This window comes from Cryptotermes secundus, unplaced genomic scaffold (assembly GCF_002891405.2).
Source record: "Cryptotermes secundus unplaced genomic scaffold, Csec_1.0 scaffold391, whole genome shotgun sequence".
NCBI classification, from domain to species: Eukaryota; Metazoa; Arthropoda; class Insecta; order Blattodea; family Kalotermitidae; genus Cryptotermes; species Cryptotermes secundus.
Genome location: NW_019737394.1, coordinates 1,768,048 through 1,791,568, shown reverse-complemented (window position 1 = coordinate 1,791,568; position 23,521 = coordinate 1,768,048). Strand labels below are relative to the sequence as shown.

The 23,521-nt window shown below is 39.6% G+C and overlaps 1 protein-coding gene across 14 annotated transcripts in view; it reads left to right on the top strand.

Moving 5' to 3' along the window:
- Positions 1-1,097: 1,097 nt before the first annotated feature.
- The window catches only part of LOC111870311 (A-kinase anchor protein 9), a 193,618-nt gene continuing 171,194 nt past the window's right edge, over positions 1,098-23,521 (top strand). For all 14 annotated transcript variants that reach the window (XM_033753790.1, XM_033753798.1, XM_033753802.1 and 11 more), the window contains exons 1-8: positions 1,098-1,317; positions 4,114-4,284; positions 7,282-7,411; positions 8,304-8,431; positions 10,630-10,860; positions 13,138-13,296; positions 13,583-13,749; positions 18,048-21,712. In XM_033753790.1, the coding sequence (XP_033609681.1) occupies positions 1,270-1,317; positions 4,114-4,284; positions 7,282-7,411; positions 8,304-8,431; positions 10,630-10,860; positions 13,138-13,296; positions 13,583-13,749; positions 18,048-21,712 (4,699 nt within the window). In that variant the 5' untranslated portion in view covers positions 1,098-1,269. The remainder of the gene's footprint in view (positions 1,318-4,113; positions 4,285-7,281; positions 7,412-8,303; positions 8,432-10,629; positions 10,861-13,137; positions 13,297-13,582; positions 13,750-18,047; positions 21,713-23,521) is intronic.

Here is a 23,521-nt window from a genome sequence, read left to right as displayed (position 1 = left end):
GCCAACAAACTGTTCCGAAGAAGTGGGTTGTCATCGGAGTAATGACAAAACTACATTAAGAACCCCACACTTTGATGGTTATTTGCTTCTTATTCTATTACAGTGTTTTTTTAAGTATGCAGTCTCAATGATGTCAAGTTATATAACAACAGACATTACCTTATGGCACTCTGTTCCAGGATGACACCATACAGTAGGGTACTAAGTTACCATTCGTGCGATTTACTGTGAAAACTGAAGCATGAGGTTCCTCCAAAATGTTGCTACCTATTACCGGACTACACAATGTCACATCCCACCATTCACTGTTGTAAATGCCAGATCTCTAAATGTTCTGTTCATAAAATCAATTTTTACATAACATGATTTTGTTACACTGTTGGATAATGTGAAGGTCTGTTCAGTTTTTTGTACTCTTAAACCTCTATAACCTTGCCACACTAGAGAAACGTACCGATCTTCCTACATCTCTATGACTTTGTCAAAATTTAAAGTTTGAGATATAACAGTCCAGAACAGTAAAAAGGAAGTATCTTTTCACACTTTAAAAGGCTATTTCGTTATGGATGCATGAATTTCATATAACTGATTTGTATTTCTGCAATTAAACCTGAATTATGAACTTCATTTTATAGCCAACTGGCTTGCCATAATTGTTATAATGCCTTGGCCTGTGAAATGTTCAAGTGGTCTCTGTGCTTAACTAACTAAGCGCTAAGCGATGAAGACGTATGGGAGAGTGAATTTAGAGATCCACTTTTTCCTGACCTCCGCACAAGATGCAGGTGAGTGGTCAACTTCTCGCCTCAGCCCCTTTACCCCAGGGAAAGAGCCCCGGTACCCACTGGATAGGAGGCTCTGTGGGCCCCAGAAATGGAGAAATGAAAATTCTTGCCGCCACCAGGACTCGAACTCCAACACCTTCATCGTCCAGCCGGTCCAGCCCGTCGTCAGTCGCTATACCGACCGATAGCGACCAGTACCGACTGCGCTATGCTAGCCGATCCCGGCACAACGTATTGGCCTGTTCAGTAAGTAGCTTTTTTTTCATGTACACAAATTCGCCAGACGCGTCAGTAGCGCCGTATGTTCTTGGGTATCTCGCAAGCCGTGGGTTGTAATTAAAAGCAAGAAGGTTATGGTTGTTAAGGTCGTTGGGTTTGCTTGTTAATGGCTGTAGGAGAAATTTGTAGAAATGGGTACAGTTGCTGTTAGGGATATTACTTGAAGGACAGTTTTTCTCACTATACAAGTTTACATGACAGTACAATGGAAGATGAAGGAAGGCAAAAGAAGGTAGAAGCTGGAAGGGTAAAGGTAATAATTTTACGTTTTTTATAAGACATTAGTTTTGATTATGCACATTAAATTGTACCTTGTTGGTATGACAGGACTGATTATTTATGTGACATTTTACTATGTATATTCAGTCTTTGAACGCTATTGGTGTGCTGCCAGTTACGTCGAATGGATGAGGCAAGGTTGATTTTTACGGAGACTGTGCTAAGCATATTGTTTTCGATTATTCTAAGTGGCGGACGTATGAAGTCTTAGTACATGTTCATTTTAGTAACATACGTCAAGAACATATATATGTATACTTTGTAAGCCCCATCAGTAATACCAGTATTACAACCTATCGAGTTGTGGCGCAAAACCTTAACATTTCGCGAAAGCCTGTACCAGTCTTCATGGAACTTGGTATGTATGTCATGTTACAAGAAGCACTCTCAGTGGCGTACTTCATAGTACTTCATAATACCAGCACTGCAGCCCATAAAATTTTGTGGTAATAACCTTAATATTACTTGAATGCCTGAACTGATTGTTATGAAACTTGGTATGCATATCAAACCACCTGAGATCATGTCAAGGTATACTTCATAAATCCCTTCCAGCAGTAATACCAACACTGCAGTCTCTCAAATTGTTGAGGTAATAACCTTAATATTACTGGAATGCTGGAGCCAGTAGTGATGATGTTTGGTATGTGTATCATGCCACTTGAGCCCATCTCAGCAGCTTGCTTCACAAGTCCCTGCAGGCAGTAATATCAACACTGCAGCCTCTGAAATTGTTGATGCAATAACCTTAATATTACTTGATTGACTGAACTGATCATCATAAAACATTGTATGTTTATAATTCCACCCAATGCCATCTCCACAGCATACTTCATAAATCCCTCTCATGAGTAATACCAGCATTGCAACCTCTCAGGTTGTTGAAGCTTTACTCGCTCTTTGCTGCCATCGCAAAGATACCAGCCTCTGGGATTTCCGTAGCCACCAGCAGTGTTGATAATATATTTGCCCCGTCAGATCGGTAGAGTCAGGAGATCTTTCTCTCAGGGATACAGGTTGCTTCAGTGACTGGGATGGAGGTACACACTTTGGGAGTGATGAATCACTACACTACTTGAATGCAACAAATGCAGTATATTTTGGTATGTCATTATTTATATCTGCAAAATTACTCTAGTCCTTTGTGAGACTTGCACTTTATTAGATCACACTTTTGTCATTACTGAAATGCCTTCATGAAGTTCTCTTTTCCATGGGTCTCTCCCATCATAATTATCACTTTAACTGGTTGGTCTGGTCAGTCTGGTTGGGTGGGTCGGTCGGTCGGTCGGTCGGTGGGTGGGTCAGTGGGTCGGTCGGTCGGTCAGTCGGTCGGTCGGTGGGTCGGTCAGTCAGTCGGTCGGTAAACAGAGGTTTAAAGTCTGCAATTGTTTGTGTGTGTGTAAGGGTGGGCCATGGCAATTTGGCCCTTGCACCACGACCATCACTTATCTGTTGTTCGAACAGTTGTGTGAGGGATTGGTGGCAGTTTCAGACAAGTTTTGAGGTGATCTGGTGATTGCCAAGTGCTTTAATTGAAGCTTGACTATCTGATAGAATATAGGTTCCTATTTTTATACTTTCTATATAGATTGTCAATTGTGCATGCTTTAACGGCTTACACTTCTGCCTGGAATACCATTGTATACTGCCCAAGGCTAAAGCTAAGTTTCTGCCTTGAACTATGGCAGTACACCCCAGCTCCAGTGCCTTTTTTGGCTTGGAACCATCTATGTACCAGATTAGTTTCCCCTTTCTGTTGGGTTGAAACCCCTTTTTCCATTCACTTCTGTCAGGAAATCTGATTTTGAAGGGTTTATCATAGACATGTCTTGGTTTCATTCTCTCAGACCCCGTCTGTAGGATGGGTTCTTTTTCCATGTCCTGAGTCATATATGCATGTCAAAAGTCTTCAGATTTGGGTTTCCGTTGATTGTTGCAACGTAATTTGTAATTTCCAACCTTGGCCTCTTCTTCCACATGCAGGTGTAGTGGGGGGTGTCCAAGGAGGACTTCTATTGCAGCTGTAGTCTGTGAAATTAATGAACATCCTTTTTTTATATGGTTGTTTTACTCTGAAGGAAGTCCATAGATGAGGATATTTGAAAACAGTGCTGAGTCTAAATAGATGAAGTACTGTAGTAATGGAGGAAATGAAATGATTTGGAACATCACTCTTACCTTCTGTTAGGATGGTCAAATTAAGGTGATGGAACAAGTAGAACATGTATACATATACATTTGCATTGAAATGACTTATGTGAAGACACCACTTGGGAGACCTAAGCTTATATATGAGAATAATATGACTGTGGATCTTGCAGAGATGGGTTCTGAGGATATGAACTGGACAGGGCCAAGTGTTTGGCTTATGTGATTACAGTAACAAACTTTCCGGTTCCATTTCAAATAATTTGCTGCATAGGTGCATAACTGTCATCTGCTAAAGGAAGATCCTGTGCTATAGAATTGTCCACATGGCTATGTATATCTGGCAGAGTTGATTCAAGCAGGACTATGGTAAAACATTGCATTTGAGATCCTTAGATTTATTCACTCAATTTGCAATAAGGAAAGTTGCCATGAAAGTGGAAGGAAGATATTGATTTGTCTGTTGATAAAATTTGTGTTGAGACTGAATCTAGCAATTATCAAGAAATATCATTGTTATGAAATTTTTACAGAATTTTATCCAGGATTCTTGAGATTTTGTATTATCAAGGCTTTCGTCAGATTCAATTTAAAGAAGTGTTAATGCATTCTCTTTCAGTTTGCTGCATATCTAAAGAAGAAAAATGCATCAGACCAACAGAGTGACCAGAAAAAGAAAAAGAAGATTGAAAATGATAGTGAAAATTCAAAGGAAATGTCTGTGGGAGTAGAATCACTGGATAGCAGTTCCTTGGCTTCTTCACTTGAATACATGGAAGGAATTAAATTTGTAAGTCATGCAGGGTGTCTCTTGTGTGAAGTCAGTACTTTGCCAGTGTTCAAGGGAGGTCATTACAAGTCAAAGTGTGGTCTAGTGGTCAGAGCTCCTGGCTACAGATCCAGAGGTCCGGGTTCGATTCCCGGCGCTACCAGATTTTCTAAGAAGTAGTGGGTCTGGAACGTGGTCCGCTCAGCCTCATGAGGATAATTGAGGAGCTATTTCAAGGAAAATAGCTGCTCCAGTCTAACAAACCGAGATTAATGGCCATGGGGATTCATTACACTGACCACNGTGAAGTCAGTACTTTGCCAGTGTTCAAGGGAGGTCATTACAAGTCAAAGTGTGGTCTAGTGGTCAGAGCTCCTGGCTACAGATCCAGAGGTCCGGGTTCGATTCCCGGCGCTACCAGATTTTCTAAGAAGTAGTGGGTCTGGAACGTGGTCTGCTCGGCCTCGTGAAGATAATTAAGGAGCTATTTCAAGGAAAATAGCTGCTCCAGTCTAACAAACCTAGATTAATGGCCATGGGGATTCGTTACACTGACCCCGTGACACTTCGTATCCACTAAAGTTGGCACTAACTTTGCCGACAAGCAGTGGACACTCAGTTGGTATAGTTTGCTTGCGGGCTAAAACCACGGAGTTTGTTGGTAAGGAATGCCAACAGTGAGGACATAATTGGCAACACTGATAGGCAGGGAGCGTAACATGTAGCTACAGCAATATCAGGATGAAGTTACATGTTGTTCTGATAACTGTATTCTTGAGAAGCACACTAACAAAGATTATGCAGATATCCATTTTGTTCACATATTATGTGATGGGAATGTGGCAGCAGCTGTTTAACAATATGAGAGATGATTTTAAAATCAGTGAACATCTGACTGCCAGGTGTTTTCCTGCATGTACAGGTATTCTGAAAAAAAAAAAACAGTTAATTTCAGTTTTTAATTATCAGCTTACGAGTATATCTTAAATTTTGATTACTGACGATGGGATGTTCATTAGGGATGGAATAGCATGCCTTAGTCCATTGAGAAAGAAGACTTCATTTTCAGTACAGATTTGATGTAGGCATGTGATGCAGGACTGTTGATGATAGACTTATTCAACCATTTGTGTTTGAGGTGAGGTACCTAAACTTAAGATGAAGATTGCCTGCAAAAACTGCTGGAAGGTGTTTTGCTTGAGGTCAGATGTATTAAAATAAAAAAAAAAATATTAAGAATTGTGTTGAAATTAAGTTCGTAATGTTATCGCAGAAAATGGTTTAAAAATTTTGAGATTTTACTTATTCCAAGTTTGTATATTTGTTCATTAATGCTGTTCTTTTGTGGGTAACATGCATTACCTTGAAACTAAATCTTCTTTTCATATGTCATTAATACAAGATATAGGAATCAATTACACATACCCTTAGTTACACTTTCTGCTATCCAGAGAGGTATTACATATTCTGCTATTAGAGTATTCAATAAATTTTGATCTGGCCTATCTAGATTAAAAAACGATAAACAATTTTTAAGTCTGCCTTAAGGAATTATCCTCTCTCACATGTTTTTTATTCCACAGAGGAGTTTATATCAAATTATTAGTTTCTTATCCATAATGTGTATATATGAACTGTCTTCTAGTGCATACAATTTCACTTGTCACCTCACACTACATGTTTCGGCATCATTCTGCCATCCTCAGGTGTATTAATCACGTTAAACCATTGCACTGCCTGCCATCAAATGTCCATTTATAAAATGATATAAAATGTGTGTTCATCATTGTTCAATAATAAAATTTATATATTAAAACTTGTTAAGATCTCTCATCTTACATGTCATATATCAAAGTTGTGTGTAATGCCATTCATCTGCTATGGGAGTCGTTCTTATGTTTTAATTGTCCATATACTGTGTCTTATGATGTGTCTTTCTTATGTGGCTGCGTGCGTTGTATTGCAGCAATACAGTGCACGCAGCCACATAAGCCACATCATTTGGTTGGGGAGAAAGGGGAAAACCTGGGTCAGAATGTCAGCTTCGGTACGTAGAACGAAACTCAGGAGCTCCTGAAACAAAGCATGAGTGATAACCATTTAAGCACAGTATTCTATATATTTAATAAGTGATGCTGTGTTAAATGGTTTTTTTTTTATTGCTAGTGGGGTGGAACTAAGTCCCTTGTACTGCGGCCACTTCTGGCCCTTTGTACCAGCCCCAGATGATAGATGAGGGTGATTGTGGAGCAATTGATGGAATGAAGTTGGCAGCGGAAACTGAAGTACTCTGAGAAAACCTGCCCAGCGCCACTTTTTCCATGACAAATTCCACTTGACCAGACCCGGGATTGAACCTGGGCCACCGTGGTGGAAGCCAGCGACTGACCGCTTGAGCTATGGCGTGGCCCCTTAAATAGGTTACTTTTCACTGTGGTATGGTGCGTCTTCAGGAGTTGTTGGAGGTGGCAACCTTCGTGTATGGAATGTACTTTTGAAATGTTGAATGAGAAACCACAAATGGCCCTTACACTTGGGGGTGGGGGTAACAGTCTCTTAATTTAAGCTTCTTTTAAGCTTCTAACATCTCATGAACTGATATGTTGGGTTTTTGGACTTTATCCATCGNTTGGGAAGACCAAGGCGTAGTTGGGTGGACAATATTAAAATGGATCTTAGAGAGACAGGATGGGATGGTATTGATTGGATTGATCTGGCTAAGGATAGGGACCAGTGGAGGGCTCTTGTGAACACGGTAATGAACCTTCGGGTTCCGTAAAATGCTGGGAAATCCTTGAGTAGCTGCAGAATTGGCAGCTCCTCCAGAAGGGCTCAGATCCATGAATAAGTAAGTAAGTAACATCTCTTGAGGTTATCAGAAGAGTTTTGGATTTGGACAGTATACTATCTGGATAATATTAAAATGATATGATAACTGAATTTGAAGCTGTATTTGACCCATCTTGATATGTGAATTATACTCTGTCACTTAACAAGCCTGTTGTGACTTCATTACAGGAAATTTCGGGAGGAACCAGTGGCACCACCACTACTCTAGATGATAGTAAACAGAGCATCAAAGATGAAGGTGAGGTGTCTTCAGAAAGACTGCAGACCAGATTGAAACAGTTGGAGGACATTCTTTCAGGTGTGTAAATACTGAGGAAGAACAATTTATTTCTTTTCTAAATATTTTTAATGACATATATTCGTCCAAATAATGGTAAGAAAATCTCAAGTTTGTTTACGTGATAAGAACATTGTTGACCCACTTGGTAGAGAATAATTATAAACAGAGAAGCCATACAAGAGGAACTTTGTTTTGTTACCTTATATTTCCTTTTATTAACTACCTAATTCATTCCATGAAACAAAATCTTTCTTTGGAAGTTAATAGTTGCTCAGCTGTTCAGAAAAGTTCTTGCCTTTTATAGACTCTGAGGGTTCATTACCTAGTTCTCAGGAGCCCACCTAGGCCAAATGAATCCAATCCACATTGTGTCCCACCGTATTATCGTTAATATCCATTTAATATTATGTGGCCATCTATGCCTAGGTCTTCCAAGAGGTTTCTGCCTTTCATGTTTTCTGATCTCTCCTATGCTTGCTGTGTGCCCTTCTCACCTGATCCTTTTCTACGATTCTTCTTTTGTTGGGGAGCTGGGATAGTGCGGTCGGTATAGAAACTGGCTATAGGCTAGATGACCAAGAAGTTGGAGTTTGAGTCCCAGTATGGGCAAGAATTTTCTCTTCTCCATGTTGNGCATACAGTGCAATGGTTTGACGTAAATAAAACCACACCTGAAGATGGCACATTAGTGCCGAAACATGCAGTGAGGAGAAAAGTGAAATTGTGTGCACTGTAAGACGGTTGGTACAAATAAACATCATGCACGTGAATCAGTGCAACAGGATGCTAGAATATAACCTTACAGAGTTATTGGATAGGTAATGGATTCTGCTTGCACAAATAAGAATAAAGAATGAGTAAAAATTATGATCTCTCATGAAACAGTACAGAGAAGTCCAATATTTTTCAGGTAAAGAAGCAGCATTAGAAGCAGCACATGAGGAACTTAGTGCACTGAAAGAAATTACATCATTTGATGCTTCCACTGGCATGCTAGAAACTGACTACAAGAATCGTTTTGAGGAATGTCATAAAAGGGTGAGTTTTCATCATTGCCTTTGTATTTTTCTTGGTAATTCTAGAATACTTCATCAGTTATATAGGATATATTTTTTTTTCTGTGGCACTACAGCCCCAATTTGGGCCTAGGCCTACCTCCATGAAACTCTCTGTTTAACTTCAGTTTACTAGATCTTAAACATTTGGTAGGACTCCTTGGGCGAGTGATCAGCTTGTCGCAAGGCCTCTACCTGTACACAAACACAGAAAAACACACATAAACATCCATGCCCTGAGTGCAATTCGAACCCACGATCCCGGCTTCTGAGCGAGCGAAGACAGTGCATGCCTTAGACCGCTCGGCTACCGTGACTGGCCTATATAGGATATATAGTGTTGGAAATAAGAGGGTGATCTTTGATAATGAAGCCTTATTGGTGCCTTTTCCATAAGAGTTCATCAAATAGTCATCAGGAGTGTATTTTGCCATCACTGTATTGAAATATGACTCAGTAGTGTGCTGCTATCATGGGTAACTTTGTAGGAGCCCCTAAATATGATGGGCAAGCATTCAAAGGAAGGTGATTTCACTGAATCTGCTTTTGTTTGTTCCCCTTTACAGATCATTATCTTGTGTCCTACATGCAGTGTAGTATAGCTTTTCACTACCCTCTTTTTAACACTTTCTGTATCAGTTATGAGAGTGTAATTATGACATCTTCTGTTGAGTGTCCAATTTGAGTGGGAGCATTTGGGCTGTAACTTTGAAGTATTAAACTTTCCCCTCCTTTCACACAAAGTTAAAAAGTTCTATTTATTTTCTCATTTCTCATTTTGGGCTTTGATATATTTATATTTATTCTGATGGTGACAGCAAAAGTGATTTATAAGTTAATTGTGAATTATATTTGTTTTAATAGTAATGCTTTCCTTTCTTGATTTTCCACTGCCCTGCTCAGTAAATGAAATATCCGCTATTAGTATTATAGTGGAGTTTTATGCAGTCTTAAAAACATCCTAGCACCTCTTGTATTGTGATATTAAGCCTCTGTTACTTAAGAGTACCTGATGCTGCTTTAGTAGAACAAAATATTGGACAACTGCTGAGTAGCGAAGAATGAGTGTGTTTAATTATATCGAGGGTAAAAAAGTAAACATAAAACAATCACATTGGCAGAAGGAAAACTTGTGTTTGTAATTTTGTACTTGAGGAGAACTTTCAGACTGATTCTCATGAAAGTCACCATAATGACTGTAACCAAAACCACTTGTTATGCTCACAGTTTCATAATTTAATTGGGCAAATATTTTTGTGCTGCTCATTTGTTAGATTATGGAAATTTGGGACATAGGAGAAAATATATGTTGTGCTAGAGTTGTCATGCTACTACATGCTGAACTTGTCTCTGCGCAAAAAGGATTCTATCAGTCCCAGGCTTTGGTCATTGCAATAGAGCACCTTGAAGTAAATTGCTTTAAAAAAAGGGTAAAGCTATCTCTGTAGCATGCTGTGGAGGCCCAGAGGGTTGTGCGAGGTCAAGGCCCCCACATTTTCTAGATGGCTACCTCACAAATGACAGTGAGGTTGTCAGTCTTACATCCTGGTTGCCATTTACCCTCAGGAAGTTTCCTGGTACTCATTTTTGTTAGAGGCAGAGTCAACCTGAAAGCCATAGTGCGGCTGGAAGGATTAGGTTAATTGAAAAGTCCAGTGACCTCATCGGAAATTGAGCCCACGATTTTCCAGCTTACTTCACTGATAATGAAAAGAATATCTCATGTCACAGACCATGAGAAATAATGAAAAGAAAAACTGATACCACAGACCATCCAAGCTATTAAAGATCTTTTCTGTTGGTCATGTTCAAAAAGAAATTTCAGGAATTGTTTCTCTCAAACCAAAACATACCTGTAATTGAGACCCTGAAGCTATGGCAGGACTGCTTTTCATTCAGATCAAAACATGTTGCAGTAATAAAGATATTTTGTAATAACTGAAATATTTATTGTGTTGACGGTAGCATAGTTCTTACATATTATATATTGTCTGTGGCACACAACAGGATGCAAATTATGAAAATAAAAGAGAAAGGATGTATAGTTGACTCATTTGGTATGGTCGTCAGCCATTAGAGTTCACGTGAAGGTGAAGTTGATGTTAATATAAATATACTATATATTTCACGTATTTTCCTGTGAACCTCACCCTTCTTGAAGGTTATGGATTTCTGTTCCAGTTGTTGGAATTCCAGGAAGCAGTGCAGCATAGAGAGGGGATAATCAGTCAGTTAAGCAGCTCATTGCAGCAGGCTATTCAGTCACGTGATGCCTTGCAACTTCAGGGGGACCAGCTTGCACAGGAGGTTGCCTTACTGCAGTGCCAACTGAAAGCCACCACAGCATTGATTCAGGGTCATCACTGGGACACTGGCATCAAACCACATGATTATCTCACTCTCCAGAATCAAGTAATTATAAACCACATGCTTTTAAGTAAAATATTTACTTTGGGATACATTATTTTGATCTTGGTTGTGTGTCACATTTCTTGTTTAAGTGTGACCAACATTTGCATGAACATTGCAGTTGCTGTATGACCAGGGTTAGTGTCTAGGATTGTGGTTGTGTGGATATAGACATGTGGAGTAGGAAGGGAGTGTGGGGATAGTGCCCTGAGCCAGACATTCTGCAATCACAGGCTGTATCACAAGTAGTGGAACATGGGTAGAGAATGTGACCCTTGTGTTCCTAAGTTTGTGTCCATTGTCCCAAACCTGAGACTGCATATTAAATCCTGTCCTTAAAGGCTATGGTCAAGTTTCTTTGTATGTTAGCTTGAGTGTTGCAGGAATGACAAAAGGTTCAGATACCTGGTTTAAACAGTATGAATGAGAACTAGATTGGCACACTATAGTTTATCCAGCATTTTAGGGGTCATAACTGATTTTTCTAGGAGCAGGATCAACATCAACAAATTTAGGTGTCACCATGAAATTTGAACACACATATAGTTAGTGCCTCATAACTTTAGCCGCGTGGAAAGGTAAACACTGTTGTGGAGCATGTGAAGCTGTATGCTTGCTATGGTGATGTTCAGAGCTACTCCCTGAGCGGAAAACACTGCCTACGGAGATCAGGAGTAGATACACAACAATACTATACACCTGACCACACTCCCAAGACACTACGTTCCAAACTGGTAGTACCCACGCTGACGGTAGCTGTTAAAACTGCTCCCCCAGCCCTGTGAGAGATGGTATACCCCCTCTACCACGGTTAGAGTTCTGAGGAACTAACAGTATTGACACTGTATAAACATCATCATGAAACATTGGCAGGGAGTTTCTGCCTAACAGAGGAGAATGTTTTTCCTCTTCCTTTCCCAGTTTGTTCTTTATGGTTCTGAATTTTCTAAATAATGTATGTAATAAAAGAGCAGCACTACTTGAAGAAATTAAGCTTTTAACCTTTTTTATGTTTACAGCTGTTAGCTCNGTTCCAGTTGTTGGAATTCCAGGAAGCAGTGCAGCATAGAGAGGGGATAATCAGTCAGTTAAGCAGCTCATTGCAGCAGGCTATTCAGTCACGTGATGCCTTGCAACTTCAGGGGGACCACCTTGCACAGGAGGTTGCCTTACTGCAGTGCCAACTGAAAGCCACCACAGCATTGATTCAGGGTCATCACTGGGACACTGGCATCAAGCCACATGATTATCTCACTCTCCAGAATCAAGTAATTATAAACCACATGCTTTTAAGTAAAATATTTACTTTGGGATACATTATTTTGATCTTGGTTGTGTGTCACATTTCTTGTTTAAGTGTGACCAACATTTGCATGAACATTGCAGTTGCTGTATGACCAGGATTAGTGTCTAGGGTTGTGGTTTTGGGTATATAGACATGTGGAGTAGGAAGGGAGTGTGGTGATAGTGCCCTGAGCCAGACATTCTGCAATCAGAGGCTGTATCACAAGTAGTGGAACATGGGTAGAGAATGTGACCCTTGTGTTCCTAAGTTTGTGCCCATTGTCCCAAACCTGAGACTGCATATTAAATCCTGTCCTTAAAGGCTATGGTCAAGTTTCTTTGTATGTTAGCTTGAGTGTTGCAGGAATGACAAAAGGTTCAGATACCTGGTTTAAACAGTATGAATGAGAACTAGATTGGCACACTATAGTTTATCCAGCATTTTACGGGTCATAACTGATTTTTCTAGGAGCAGGATCATCAACAAATTTAGGTGTCACCATGAAATTTGAACACACATATAGTTAGTGCCTCATAACTTTAGCCGTGTGGAAAGGTAAATGCTGTTGTGGAGCACACGAGGCTGTACACTTGCTATGGTGATGTTCAGAGCTACTCCCTGAGTGGAAAACACTGCCTACGGAGATCAGGAGTAGATACACAACGTACTATACACCTGACCACGCTCCCAAGACACTACATTCCAAACTGGTAGTACCCACACTGATGTAAGCTGTTAAAACTGCTCCCCCAGCCCTGTGAGAGATGGTATAACCCCTCTACCACGGTTAGAGTTCTGAGGAACTAACAGTATTGACACTGTATAAACATCATCATGAAACATTGGCAGGGAGCTTCTGCCTAACAGAGAAGAATCTGTTTCCTCTTCCTTTCCCAGTTTGTTCTTTATGGTTCTGAATTTTCTAAATAATGTATGTAATAAAAGAGCAGCACTACTTGAAGAAATTAAGCTTTTAACCTTTTTTATGTTTACAGCTGTTAGCTCTTGAAGTTGCAGTTACTAAGAATGAGTCTGTCATCAGTAATCTAAATTCAGTTATCAAAGAAAATGCCAGTGAACTTCAGTGTAAGTCTGATGACCTTGAAAAGAAGTCACAAGAACTGAGCCAGCATAAAACTAAATCTGCCAATGAGGTTAGTAACTGCTGTAATGTATGTTTGGATGTGGTTAATTCTCTGATTACCAAGCTTTGCCATAAAACTTCCTGCTAGAGATGTAAAGGCTGCTTGGAGGGAAATGTTATTGCTCACAGAACTCCATAATATTTCCACAGAAAACCTTAAAGTGACCACATATATAGATAGCGAGAAAGCCTATTCTTTCTTGTAAGCATTGGTGTGTGGCACATGATACCATCTACTGACAGAAGTGCCCTACTGAATAATGCCTTTTTATGTTATCTCATTCATCCTGATTCAGATTCAGAAGTTGATGCGTGAGGTGGAAGAGCTACATCAGAAGTGTGCTGTTATGGCAAGTAACAATAATAGTCTGATGTTAGAGCATGAAAGACAGATGGCTGCACTTCAGTCGGAACTTGAAGAAAACTTTGGTCTCCAGCTTGTTCATATCAAGGAAGAGCTCAGGTAATATCCAGTGGGATGTTGGTTAACATGGAATTACTGTAAGGATTTAGATTGGTGGTTTTCAAGGAAAATGTGGATGAAATTCTGAGATTTATTACATTGAGTTTTGTACTTCCCCTGTTGCTTCAGACAGATGTCATGGTAGTACCTTTGCTTAGCCACAACTTGCTGCCAGAGGTTTTTGGTAATAGGAGACCAGTAGTGGTCTCTCGTAGTTTTTGTGGAGAATGAAATTCCTGTGGAATTATTTGTGTGGCATTGTATTTTCTGTAACATGTATTTTTAACAATTTTCTTCAGTTATCATTTTCTGTTACTGTTACAATTACCACAAATAACATTAGCAGCTGATAGAACATTATTAAGTCTTTTACTCTTGTGAACATACAAGTTTTTATAAAGCAAATGTACTAAGGACAAAGATTTTCCCATGTGTCATTGTTAATGTGACATGAAATTCTCATATAATGATGTTAGGCAAGTGGTGCACTTATGTTTAAATTTGGATGGGGGAGGGGGCATAAATTTTTCCAGCAGAATGGAAAATACTGGTGTTCAAACTGATGGAATTTATCACTTATATGCTGTGATTTATTTTATGAATTTTGATGAATAAGTATATGAATGAATGAATGAATGGATGAATGTATAAGGGGTGGGCCTTCTTGGCCCTTGCACCATGACCACGGTGATCTATTGTGCCTCCCTTCTGATTATCCCCTCAACAATCCTGCGCTTCGAATGAAGTGTGGGATTTTGTATGTGGGGATGTCGAAATAGTCACTTGGTTCCATAAAATATTGACCCAAGTGACACAATCTTAAATAAGCTAAGGCCTCACATTTGCACAGGATATGTGTGGGTGTTTCATTTTCTACTTGATACCTATCACAAGTTGGACTATTACTTAGTCTCAGTTTGAAGAGATGTCCTTTGAGGTGACAGTGTCCTGCAAGTAGTCCTACCACCCATTGTAGCTGGTTCCTGTTTAGCTTCAACAGTTCCTTCGCTCTTTTAGTAGAGGGTCCTCGTCCCTTTGCTTGCCTGAGTCTGTCAAAGATCCCCATAATTTTTTGTGATTCATATTTGTGCAGTCCCTGATTGCCTTTCTGGCAACTCCTATAGAGATGCCACAGGCTGGCTCAGGTCCTACGAATGGATGTTCAGCTCCAGTCTTGACCCATTGGTCTGCTATTTCATTTCCAGCAATACCCTCATAGCCCGGCATCCACATCAGTTGTACCCTGTTATGTTGTTATGTTTGTCCAGTTCCATGAGAGTTTGCTGGCAATCCCAGACCAGTTTTAAGTTGATCTGGTGTTTTGTCAAGCACTTTAATTGCAGCTTGGCTGTCGGATAGAATGTAGATATTCCTATTTCTGTAGTTCCTATTTATATTCTCCATAATACATGCCTTAATGGCATATACTTCTGCCTGGAATACTGTCATGTACTGCCCAAGGCTGAAAATAAGTTTCCAAATAATAAGTATAAATGCACATGTTGTTTTCCTTTGTAGTAGCGATTCACATGTGTACAGGGCACAAACACAGTGTGGCAGTTTTCTTCTGTTCACTTCATGGTGCAAACCACATGTGGACAGTCAATGGACTGCATGTCTCAACTTTTAGTTCACTGTAGTCCACTTCCTGTCATTCATGGCATCAGAGCTGTAATTCTTTGGCCATGTAACATCTATCTTTTGTCTTCTCCCGAAAGTAGCCTCTTGGCTTTGTAGCTGGCTGTAGGAACTCGGTCGTGAGTTGTTTTTATTGTGAAGGTTTCCATTGTATCAACCATAAGGAGTGAACTGTAAATGGAAGCGGTAGAATACTATTTTCAGGTAGGTTGCCTTTTCAGGTTCCAACATTTCTAAGTCATTCTTTGTCAGGCCTTCCCAGGTGAGTTGCAGGTAGTATGCCAGTATCATTACTATTGTCAGAGTTATAAGTCTCATTGAAGTTTCTATGGACTTGCAAATCAGGTTCTTTATCTCAATCGTACTTGTCTTGTCTTTTTTACAAGCTTCTTGAACATTTTACCAGTAAGAGATTTGACTAAGTTATTCCACAAGAAAGCAGGAAGTGTTTGCAAACAGGGCTTGTTATATGACCCTGAGATGGATGCTGTATGATCCCTCAGAATATTGGTTAAACTTCTACTAGGCTACACTGCATCACATCCTTGGAAATAGTATTCTGTATTGTACCAGTACTTTACAGAATGACTCCAAGCTGTCTGACAGATCTGACTGCCTTTAGCTTATCACCTTCATGCTATATATTGTCACGTGTTGGTTGTATAATGCGACAAATAACTTCACACCATATTGGATATAGCAAATTATTGCACATTTGCTCTCCACACTTATACAATTCACTATCTGAGTTGCTGTTCAACTGCATCTTGGTGAATCCATTCAACTGTCTCTGGCGGCAGCTACATTTCAACTGACTCTGGTGGCTGTGCAGTTCTCTTATAAACCCTCGGCCAGACAACGAAAAGTGCCTCTCTTCCCTGTTGCCATATTGCCTTGTTTACAGGTGTTGCTTAGCGACACTGTCAAAAGTTGTTTACTGCTGTGTAGCAGCAAGCGTGCTTCAGCTTGGCTTGGCTCACTTCGGATCTACTCGGCACGGCATGAAGAAACACCGTGGTGTCCCCTGCCACGTCACCACGGCAGATGTGGGTGAAGTGTTGACTGGCCTGTTGCTGTAGCAGTGGCAGCAATGTTATGCCACCGCTGATGGGGGGGGGGAGGGGCCTTCATTGCACAATACATCACAATATGATCTGATTCCAGTCTTTTTTCCCTCCTTTCATGAATATCACAATGAACATTTTATTCTTCTTGATTATGGGATTATAATGATGGTTTGTCCTTTCTGAACCTGGACTGTACCTCTGGCAGTTAATATCTGTGTAAACTTTATTAATCTTCTGATCAGGAGCCTTGTAAGCATTTTGAAGGGACTGCATTCCAAGGTGATTCCATGACACTTCCAGCTCACTTTGGTTTCTTTTTCCTTCATAGAATATCTTCAGGATGGCTCCCCTTCTAGGTGTCTAAAATTGTGCCTAATTCCATATATGAGTTGAACAAGGCTTTCCACATTTTTAGCAACACAAGTTGTGAGTTATGTAGGAATTCATTTTACAAGTATATTTCCACTTTGCTAGGTGCCTTGTGGTTGTGTACACTACTTAGTAACTCTTCCAAATTTGATAAATGGAGCAATGTATTTCTGGAGATCTGTCTGTGGTGATTTCTGTCAATATTTTAAATTCAGAATGTACAAAAGAAAAGCTGCTGGAATTGTAATTTTCACACCGGTGATTATGAATAGTACAGTCACTGGCAGGGGAATGCATTGTAGTTCAGAGAAAGCTTGGTGTTTAGGTGAGCATATCACCTCCTTCAGGATAAGCCAAACAAGCTTCACCTGGTTCTTGCTGGTGCTGTGCTTGCATTATTCAGTGACCCAGAAGATTGATATGAGAAGATCCTCTGGAATGTGAGCTTTCTCTGAACTACACTACAGTACAACACAGAAGACCATACTGTCTAAAAATCCTAGTTTGTTGGCCCCCAATGATTCTTTTGTGATTCTAGTAATTTTGTGTCGCTTCCATATTATGTATCGTGGGATGGTATAGCTTTGTGTGTCATTATAAAGTTCAATGTTATTAAAACATATATGTATCTTTAAGATATGAATAATTAAATGAAATATTAGGGTAAAGGAAATTGGTTTTTAAACATTTTATAATTCACTGTTCTTGTCTGAATTGTATGTCAGGATATACTGTGTTAAGACATTATTTTCTATACATTATTCTAACAGCACACATATGCTAATAGATATAGATATGCTATAGATAAACAGGCACAATTTAAAGCAGCACTAAAGAGATACTTAATTACACACTCCTTTTACTCTGTTGAGGAATTTATGCTTTCTAATAACCCAAAGTGTATGTAATGTATGGATTTTATTGACATTTCACTACTTTTGTGAACCTTTTACTACTATTGTGACTTTGTTTTCATTGGTAAATTTTTTGCATTTCACTACTTTTGTGAACCTTTTACTACTATTGTGACTTTGTTTTCATTGGTAAATTTTTTGCAATAGTTTGATTTGTTCGTGTATATGTATTGTATGATTTTTTGACTAATTCCACATCCTATGGTCTTTCTGACTAACATAAGGATCTATGGAATGCTATATATATGTGTGTATGTATGTATGTATGTATGTATGTAATGTTTATCCATGTCATGTAATATTTTACTAGGAATCAGTTTGATAAGGAGAAAGCGGCATTGGAAAGGAGGCATGCTGAGGAGATGGCATTTTGCCAGAAATTAGCAGCAGAGTCTTCCAGAGCTGTAGAAGAACCAACAACTTCTAGCAACCACCAACTGCAGTCTTTACATTTGCAATTGCAGGAGTCTTCAGAAGCAAGAGAAAAGCTGGTGAAAGAGATGACTGAGCTCAAGCATTCTTATATGTTGGAAGCAGAGTCATTTAAACAAAAAAATGTTGTACTTGAAGAACAGATGGAAGCTGTTGTGAAAGAAAAAGAAATTTATGAACAACAAATTTTAGAAGCCAGAAACAATTCTGAAAATGAACTTGCAGTGTACAAACAGCAGATTGAAAATTTAAAATTTCAGTTGCAAGAAACTAAGCATTCAGAACGGTTACATGACTGTAAGAAAGCTTTTGAAGCTGAACTGTCATCTTACAAGCATTCCCATGAAATGGAGTTGAGTTTATATAAAGAGCAGGTAGATAATCTAAACTTACAATTGCATGAGGCTTCAAAAGCTGAGGCAAAGTATCTGTCACAGTTAATTGAATCTAAGAAAGCCTATGAGGCTGAAATAATATCTTGTCAGCAGTCCCATGAAATGGAACTGTCTTCGTACAAACAGCGTGCAGATGCACTGAATTTGCGACTTCAAGAAGCTTCAGAAACTGAAGCAAACTTTCCGAAAGTTCTTGCAGCACATAAACAGTCTTTAGAAGCTGAGGTGTGTAGGTATAAGGAAGAGAATGAAGCCTTGAATACTGAATTGCAGAGGATTTTAAGCAATGAAGACATTCTCAGGATGGAGAAGGCTGAATTATTGGAAACACATAATTCTGCAGTATTATCATATGAAGAGCAATTAGCTACTTTAAAAATTGCATTGCAGGCTGCAGAGGAAACAGTAAAAAATCATGAAAGAGAATTGTCTTCCATTAAAAAACGTTTCGAAGACAGTATAAATGTTAATGAATCTTACATGAATGAGGTGAAAAATTATAAAGAACAGATTGTGACTTTAAACACTCAGCTCAAAGAGGCTTTAAACATGGAGAAAACACTTGAATTGGATTTTGCTCACTGTAAGAAGTTGCATGGGGAAGAAATTAATTTAATCGAGAAGAAAATTGAGTCAGAGTATACTGAAAGGGGAACCTCTATTGCCAGGTGCCAGTCTGATGAACCGGAGTTGACACTGTGTAGAGAGCAGATTGAATATCTGAACTTACGGTTACAGGATTCTAATGAGGCTGAAAAATGCCATATTTCAGAAATAACTGCATGTCAGATTCAACTGAAAGAATATAAAGAGCAAGTGGAATCTCTTGATAGAAGATTCAGTGAAGAATTAATACATGCTCAGGAAGATTTTTCTAAAGAAATAAATTCAAAAAATCAGGAAATTGAAATATTGCTTGCACGCCTTCAAGAAGCTGCTGTCGTGGAAGAGAAGTACAAAAGTCAGATGCTGTCTTTACAGAAAGACATTGAAAATCTGAATATGCAGCTGCACCAGAGAGCTGAAACTGTGGAATTGGCTTCCTGTGAGGAGCAGCGGACATCATGCAGTAACCAAGTCCAGGCATCACAAAGTGAATTGCAAGCATACAAGCAGAAAATGGAGAGCTCAGTAGAAGGCTTAGAGTATAAACTGTCACAGCTTCAAGGCTGCCATGATGCAGAATTAAAAAGAATTGAAGAAGAGCAGGTGGCACATATTGCGAGTAGAGAAGTAGATGGTTTGACTGTACAGCTTGGGGAGTCTATTAAAGCAAATGAAAGACTTGAGAAAGAGAAGCAAATATATCATGAGTCATGTGCAGTTGAGGTAGATAAGTGTAAACATCAACTTGATGAATTAAATACTCAGCTTCAGGACTGTAGAAAGAATGAAGGGAAGTTTGTTAGTTATGTGGATGACTGTCGGGAACAACTGAGCACTACTAAAAATCAAGTAGAGTTGCAAAAAGCCAAGGTACAAGATGATATGTCTCAGATAAAGGTCTTACATACAAGAGAAGTGAATGATCTAAAAGATCAATTCCAGTACTTGAAGAACATTAAGGCAACACTGGAAGCTGAGGTTGTTTGTTTGAATGAAGCAGCAAAGCACAGGGATGATGCTAGTAGAGCACAGTTAGAAGAAGTTACGGTACAGTTCCTAAAAACTCAGAGTCTTCTTGAAGCGAAAGAAGAAATAGAAAAAGCCTATGAGAGAAGGATTATTGATCTTCAAGTTGATTTGGATAAAGCAAATTGTTGTATTGACCAGATGAAAAGAGAAATTAATGATTTTCAGGAGGTGACTGTACAGAACCTGAAACTTCAAGGTCTGTTGGCTGCAAAAGAAGAGGCAGAGTGTATGCTAATTGAACGTGCTGGTGAACAAGGGGAGGCTTTGTGTGCTGTGGAAAGGGACTGTGAACAAATGAAGCATGAAATTTCTCAACTAACTCTGAAACTTTCTGAGGCAGAGGACCTGCTGAAGAAGTTGACATTTGAAAAGGATGAACTTTCTGAAGAATATAAACGGTTAGAAGCAGAAAGAGAAAGGTTAGTTTCAGAGAAGGAAATGAGTGAAGATAAACTCAAAGACTTGACATCTCAGGTATGTAAGTTGCAAACAAGCAGTGACATAGGTGGCAGTGTAGTGTCCTATGGTAGTTCACATCTGCCTCCTGTTGCAGAGACGTGTAGGGGTGCTGTAATTACTCGATTGGAGTGTGCTAGTGTAACTGATTTTGATAATAACAATGGTCAAGCTGTCGTACCTGTAAGTGGTTTTGGCAGTACTGAAGGTGTAAATTACAATGAAGATAGGGGTGATAGTTTTGAAAGTGGGCCATGGGAAAGACAAAAACAATATACTGTGAATGTATCAGACTCTTGTCTTTCACTCTGTGCAGCAAAATGGATGGAAAGGTTAACTGCTCTTGAAGGTGAGAAAATAGAATTAGCAGGTCAGCTTGAAACTTTGGAGTCCAAATTACAGGAAAAGGAACTTCAGGAGCACCTGTATAATCAACAAAACAAAGCAACCATATTGCGTTGCAAAGAACTTGAGGAAAAGTTGCTGCAATTAGAGAAGGTTAGAATAGAGAGGGATAAACTTCTTCAAGAGAAAGACGATTTGAAGTCAAAGGTTGTTGGTCTGGAACATGAAAATGCAACATTCCAGAAATTACAAGAGGCACTGAACATTGAATTGGCAGAAGAAAGGGTGGCAAGTGAGGACAGATTGCACCAAGGCATGAAAGAAAGGCTTGAATATATTATTGATGAGAAGAATTGTACAACTATAGAAAATTTAATCCTCGGTTTCGGACAGAAGACAAAAGAAATTGTATTTTTAAAGGAAAGACTGAGGTCACAAGAACAAGCCAGCAAGTTGTTAAATGAGAAAATATTAATTTTAGAGAACTACAAAGCAGAAGATGCTAAGAAAATTAATTTGTGCCATGAGGAGCTGGCTAGGGTCCGTTCTGAATTGGAGGAATCGTGGAAACAACATCAAGCTACAATAGAAGAACTAGGAGCTTGCAGGAAGGAATTGGCGATGCTGTACGTACAGAAGCAACAGCTGGAGTCTAGCAGGAACAGACTGTTGCAAATGAGCGCTAACTGTGCTGTCATCACACCTGTTTCAGGTGAGTCACTCTTCAGTTAATTGTATGTAATTATAAAATTATGGCATTAAAATGGATCTAAGAAAATGGGATGGGAAATAGTGGACTGGGTTCATCTTGTTCAGGACAGAGAACATTGGTGATTTGTGAACATGATACTGATCCTCAGGTTGCGAATAATGCTGGGAATATTGTCAGTGGCTAAGTAACTATTGGTTCTTCTAGAAGGATTCAGCTTCATGGTGTTCGTGGTCCAGTAGTTTTAAAAGAAGGTTATAAGTGGATTTACAACTAGATTTTACCACAAGATCCAGTTACACATACATGAATGTGTTGATGCGTTGGTGTATACAGGGTGTTTCACGACTTTAGGTCATAACTGCAGGAGGTGATTTCCTAGGTCTTTGTAATCAAAAGAGTTTATGTAAACATGTGTCTGATTTTGGATGGTTACGGAGTTATGACCGTTTTAAACTCAGAATAGAAGGTAACGATTACTGACAATAAACGGAACAAAATAATAAACCAGCATAATGCATGATACATTTAAATTATGAATGTAAAGTTAACTTCGTGAAATTACCTATAATTTGAATTGATCGGTGCTTAAAGTTGATTTTCGATAATGCCACGGCCGGCTGCAATACCGGCTGCCGCTCGGTTGTGAACTGCATGGGTAACATGTAGCAGCTTCAGCTAGCTGTTTCTTATGTGGTCAGCGGCGTCCAGAATGCGACTGAGCAAAGCATCTCGCGTTGCCACCTTCACATTGTAAACCAGTTCTTTCATCCATCCCACACACAATAATCCAGTGGGCTTAAGTCTGGAGACCAGGCTGGCAATTCTTCGGATACTCGTTTGTGGACTGTGGTGTACCATACAAACAATGCCTTCTTCATTGACACCTTCATTAACACCACGCTGCTCGGCTGCAATACGAATGCTGGGAAGTCTACCGGTATCTCACAATGCCTGGTGAACTCCAGTAAACACTCTCTGGTTCGGTATTCTACAATTCGGAAACCGTTGCTGATATTCAGCTACGGCAAGAACTGAGTTACCGTCACAAAACCCGTACACATAAATCATATCTGCATACTCCTCAAATTAAAATGTAAATGGCATCGTGAATGTAACAGACACACTGAGATGAGAACTGTTCTGAACCCCAGTAGCCACCACACTAGCCATGGCCAGACATACCAACCCACCACGCCTTAGGTATCTCTCAAGTGTTGAGATGATGAGAACGCTCTGTCTGTAGCTGGCTAAAAATAGCGACCTGCCAGATGATAAGACGCGGTTCACACGAGAGTGTTTACAAGAATGAAAAAGCGGTCATAACTCTGTAACCGTCCAAAATCGGACACATGTTTATATTAACTTTTTTGATCACAAAGATGTAGGAAATCACCTCCTGCAGTTATGCCCTAAAGTCGTGAAATACCCTGTATATACAGGGTGTCCCAGGAGGAATGGACCAAACTTCGGGAGGGTGTTCCTTATGTTAAAGTATGCCGATATAACCCAAAACACCTATGTCCAAAGCTGAACGGTTACGGAGATAATGGCCCGAGAAAAGTGTGGTCTTCTTGCAGGTCCACGCACTGTGGACAGTCAGCTGTGACTGTTATCTGTTTGTACTTGAGTGTGGTGATGTCACACTAGCCGTGATCTCATGCGCAACCTACAGATTACGTTGCGGTGGGGTCGTGAATGGGTGGTAAATTAGTTGTGTGATGAGTTGCTGAAATGCCTCTTGTGTTTTCACACGTGGAATATTGTGATATGCATTTTGTGTGTGGATTTTGCGGTCGCAATGCACGTGCT